Source organism: Diospyros lotus, chromosome 12, assembly GCF_014633365.1.
Source record: "Diospyros lotus cultivar Yz01 chromosome 12, ASM1463336v1, whole genome shotgun sequence".
Lineage (NCBI taxonomy): Eukaryota > Viridiplantae > Streptophyta > Magnoliopsida > Ericales > Ebenaceae > Diospyros > Diospyros lotus.
Genome location: NC_068349.1, coordinates 22,519,879 through 22,524,522, shown reverse-complemented (window position 1 = coordinate 22,524,522; position 4,644 = coordinate 22,519,879). Strand labels below are relative to the sequence as shown.

The following is a 4,644-nucleotide window of genomic DNA, read 5'->3' as shown; positions in this document are numbered from 1 at the left end:
CTATGACTTGGGACGTTTAATGATGTCTATAAACTGTGATGCATCATCTCACATCTTTATAGATTATTCACAGTATACATCATATGGACTTCTATCTAGTTTCATTCGGTTATTACAATAATAACAAGAAACTAATAGAATGACTTCTTGTGAATTTGAATAACTCTTTATTCAAATAATAACATGATTACAATTGTCAGTGTACAACATACCCAATCTGATTGGGTCTAGAGCACCTACACTAACACGAGCTCCCGGAAGCGGCCATGGCGAATTTCTCTCATTCCGCAGCCCCAGCCTCGTAGTAAGCACCTGCAATGGCTTTCCTCTCCGCAACTCCTCTCAACAACCAGCTCTCTCTCTCGACAGAGTTCCCTCCGTGGCTCATTCATCTCTCTCGGTGAGTCTGGCCAAGGTCTCTTGGAGAGACCATCACCGAGGCCTCTCGGAGAGACCTGCCTCTTCCTGAGAGATCTCCCTCTCTCCAGGAGGGATTTTTCTTAAGCCTATTGATCACCCTAACATATATCGCAAGTGTACGAGTCGAATAAGTAATATAATAATAAGTAAGAATATCGTTCCCACGCGAAAAGATTTCAAATACCAAATTTTTAAAATTTCTTTATTATCTAGACAATAAAAAATTTCAAGATTAATAAAGAACAAAACAAAAAAAAAATAATTAGATTAATAAAATAAAATTGATTTGGAAGGAAACTTGAATCAATGAAGAAATCAATGGATTTTTATAACTAAGGAACATGTATGAACCTAGCTATGCAATGCAAATCATAGATTTTTATGTGAATGAATTGATCAATTGAGTATGTGACGGCAAAATCTCCTAACGCATTCGTTACCCTATTTCTAGGTTATAACGAGTCTATTCTCATTTAATAACTTTCTATATTTCTATAAAAATTTAATCAAATGAAAACGCATTATAATTTGTGAAATTCCTAGCATATCGCTAAAAGCCGCACAAAGAAATCGAATTCTATTTCTAGTCAATTTTACTTTATGGTGTATGGTACCTACGATGCAATCCCCAAACTATCTCCTTTCGGTCTCAAGAGTAGACATCAAATCATGTAAATAATGGCCAATTATTGACAAACATTAAATCCAATACCACACAACTCAACATAACTCAATTTATTCAATCACATAAAATTATAAAAAATGCATCATCATAGTTTCAACCAATACATGGAAAAATTAATTAAAGTCCAAAATAATAGTAGAAGCATGAGAGAATTAATTAAATCTAGAAGAAGAGGAAATTCCCTAGCCCAGATCTAAAACAAATTGGGTGCTGGATCTACTTTGCCCGCGTTTGCTTGCACTTGCGCCTACTACTGCTGCGTGCCACTTCAATCTTCCCTTGCGCAAAGCCCTTAATTCCCTTGCGTTCACTGCCTTGCCAAATCTGCTTTCACTGTGCGCCTTCCTTGCCCAAGTCCTCAATTCCTTTAATGGCCGTTGCCCACAAGTCCTTGCTCCCTAAATCCATATATTAATATTATATATATATATATATGTATGCAAGGCCTCCACGCACAGCCTTAGTTCTCACTTCACGCCCACATCCTTTAATTTAATAAAATAATATATAATCTATATACATAATATAATATATAACATATATAAATAATATAATATATAATATTTAATATACTATTAATTATACTAACTTTAATTATATTATAATATTATTTATTTTTAATGTTTATTTCTAATTTATATTATAATACTAAATTATAGTATTAATTTTAAAGTTAAATTCATAATATTTTTCTTTGTATTTTTAATGTTTATTTCTAATTTATATTATAATACCCCAAAACTTCAATTATTGCTTGTCCTCAAGCAAAGAAAAGAAATTCTAAACTCAAAACACTAAACATATATTTGGAATCATTCATCACATTCAAATCCTTTGTTATGCCCACGTCTAAATCCTCAATCCAAAATGCAACAATAGCAAATAAAGAAAACTATGCATTTTTGCATTCCCAAGTTCAAGAATCCATTCAAAATTCTAAACTCAATCATGCTTTGTCATGTACCCCGCACGATCTAATAGTGCAACAACCATTCTTGCAACCATCCATTCTCACTGCAACCATATTGCTCATTCCAAATCAAAGACTCAATGTTAAACACAATAAAGAACCCAAACACAAATCTTGATTCCAAATAAAAGGTTCTTCTTATTTTATCTTTCACAAAATTTTCTAGTTTAGGGGTTGGCCAAATATACACCTAATATAAGTTTTGCAAAAAAAATTTAATATCAAAAACACCCAAGGAAAACAAATAGCATATATTAACAATTAATAATTCCACCCCCCTCCCCAAACTTATTTAACACATTGTCCTCAATCTGAAAGACAAAGAAGAACTAGAATGAAAAATGAATACTCCCATGGCCACATAATTGAACATTACGAATACCTATGCCAGTCCAAACTGAATCAACTTTATTTTCCTTTCTTTTGAACCTGCACAGCATCGCAAGTATAAGTTATTGACCATATTTATTCAACAAAAATAAAATAAAATAATAAAAACAAAAAGGAAAAAAAAAAAAAAAGCTTAGGTTACCTCCCAAAAAGCACTTGTTTATAGCCATTAGCTTGACTGTTGCAAGGTCAACCAGAATTTGAGTCTTTCATCAAGTAAGTGACTCCTTTGGGTACCACGTCGCCCACAAAATATGGCTTCAATCGCTGTCCATTTACTTTGAATGCACCAGTGGCTTCGTTATGAACCTCAACTGCTCCATAAGGATACACTCTTGTCACCATGAATGGCCTAGACCACCTAGACTGAAGCTTGCCAGGAAATAATTTCAACCGTGAGTTAAAAAAGAGTACTTGTAGCTCGATCTCAAAATTTCTCTTCAAGATATGCTTGTCATGCCAATACTTGGTGTTTTCTTTGTAGAGCTTGGCATTCTCATAAGCATTCAACCTAAACTCTTCCAACTCACTCAACTGTAATAATCTCTTCTCTCTCGCAACCTTCAAATCCATGTTCAGCTCTTGAATAACCCAGTATGTTTTGTACTCCAACTCAACTGGTAGGTGGCAAGACTTCCCAAAGACTAGTCTATATGGTGACATGCCTAAAGGTGTCTTGAAAGCTGTTCGGTACGCCCAAAGTGCATCATCCAATTTGGTAGCCCAATCCTTCCTTGAATCACAATCTTCTCCAAAATATGCTTCAGCTCCCAGTTGGCTAGTTCTACTTTCCCATTCGCTTGCGGATGATAAGCGAGTGCAACTTTGTGTGTTACTCCATACTTTCTTAACAATGTGTCAAAGAACTGGTTGCAAAAGTGAGAAGCTTCATCCCTAACAATAGCTCTAGGAACTTGATTAGTACTCAAAAATACCATAATATTGTCATATCTTATTTCTTCCTAACCATTTTAATGATCTAAAATTGATATATGATTGTTTGCAGGTCCAATGAGAGAAATAATATGGAGAAACAAAGAAATTTCAAGATATATTCGAATGAGGATAAGCTGGTCGAGAAGCAGAAAATCAGACATTCGAATGTCCAAGAAGGTCATTTGAATGACAAGACACATCCGACCCATTCGAATTGAGATTCGCTTATGCAACAGAAGACCAAGTCTCACGGACATTCGAATGCCCAGGAAGGCCATTTGAATAAGAAGGCATGTCAAGGCCATCCGAATGAAGAGAGGCTGATGAAGATTAAAACACACGGCCATTCGAATAGGGTCAGAGAAATTTGAATGTGCGGTAAAGAATGGGCCATCCGGATTAACCGCAGACCATTCGAATGAGAGAGTTTCATATAGATGCAGAAGCCATTCGAATTAGGCGTAGACCATTCGAATGTGGGACCTCAAGCAATGCGATAGCCATTCGAATCTGTGGGAGAAATGAACGAAGAAAAAAACAAAATCCATTCGAATGCATCACTATTGCATTCGAATGACCAGCTAATTCAGAGAGGAAATACAAAGGAGAAGTAAAATTCATTCGAATGGGCAAGAATGACATTCGAATGACTTATTCAAATTAAAGAGACAAATCAACCTAGCATCCGAATACTTTTCTCAGCCATTCGAATCCCTCTACTAGGTTAATTTCGTCAGCTTCACAAAGATACATGGTGGCTTGGATGGTAAATAATGATCAGCAAGAGAGGACAATTTGGGGAAAAAAGGAGAACAAAAAGGAAGCTCATCGTCTTCCCCGGGGGATCCGCCATTTTTAGAGATAGCTTTTACTTTTGGTCTGAAGGTTAGTGATCGTCTGTTCATCTTTTATCTGTTCTTCTTTTATTCTTACTTGCGACATTTTTAAACATAGAGTTTGTAATCCGTTTCATTATTGTATTCAACTATCCGAATCAGCTACAGTTACTATTACATTGGTATTGGAAATTTATCGAATAGCAAATTAACTGTCAGTGCTTAGTAGAATTTGTTTACATTATTTTCCTGCTTTAATATGAAAATCATCTCTGTTAGTTCTTTAAACGTAATGTGTGGCTAATTTACAACTTGGGTAAGACGAGGACAGTGTCCAATGTTCTTGAATCTCAAGATAAGCCAAACCTCGATGAATGCAAGATTTATCTAAGTTAAACTCGAGTTGA

At 35.2% G+C, this 4,644-nt stretch overlaps 1 protein-coding gene across 1 annotated transcript; it reads right to left on the bottom strand.

Annotated features, from left to right (window-relative positions):
• Window positions 1-2,654: 2,654 nt before the first annotated feature.
• On the bottom strand, window positions 2,655-3,128 carry LOC127787572 (uncharacterized). Its single transcript, XM_052315635.1, has one exon. It carries the CDS (start codon window positions 3,126-3,128, stop codon window positions 2,655-2,657), a length of 474 nt encoding a protein of 157 aa, XP_052171595.1.
• Window positions 3,129-4,644: the final 1,516 nt, after the last annotated feature.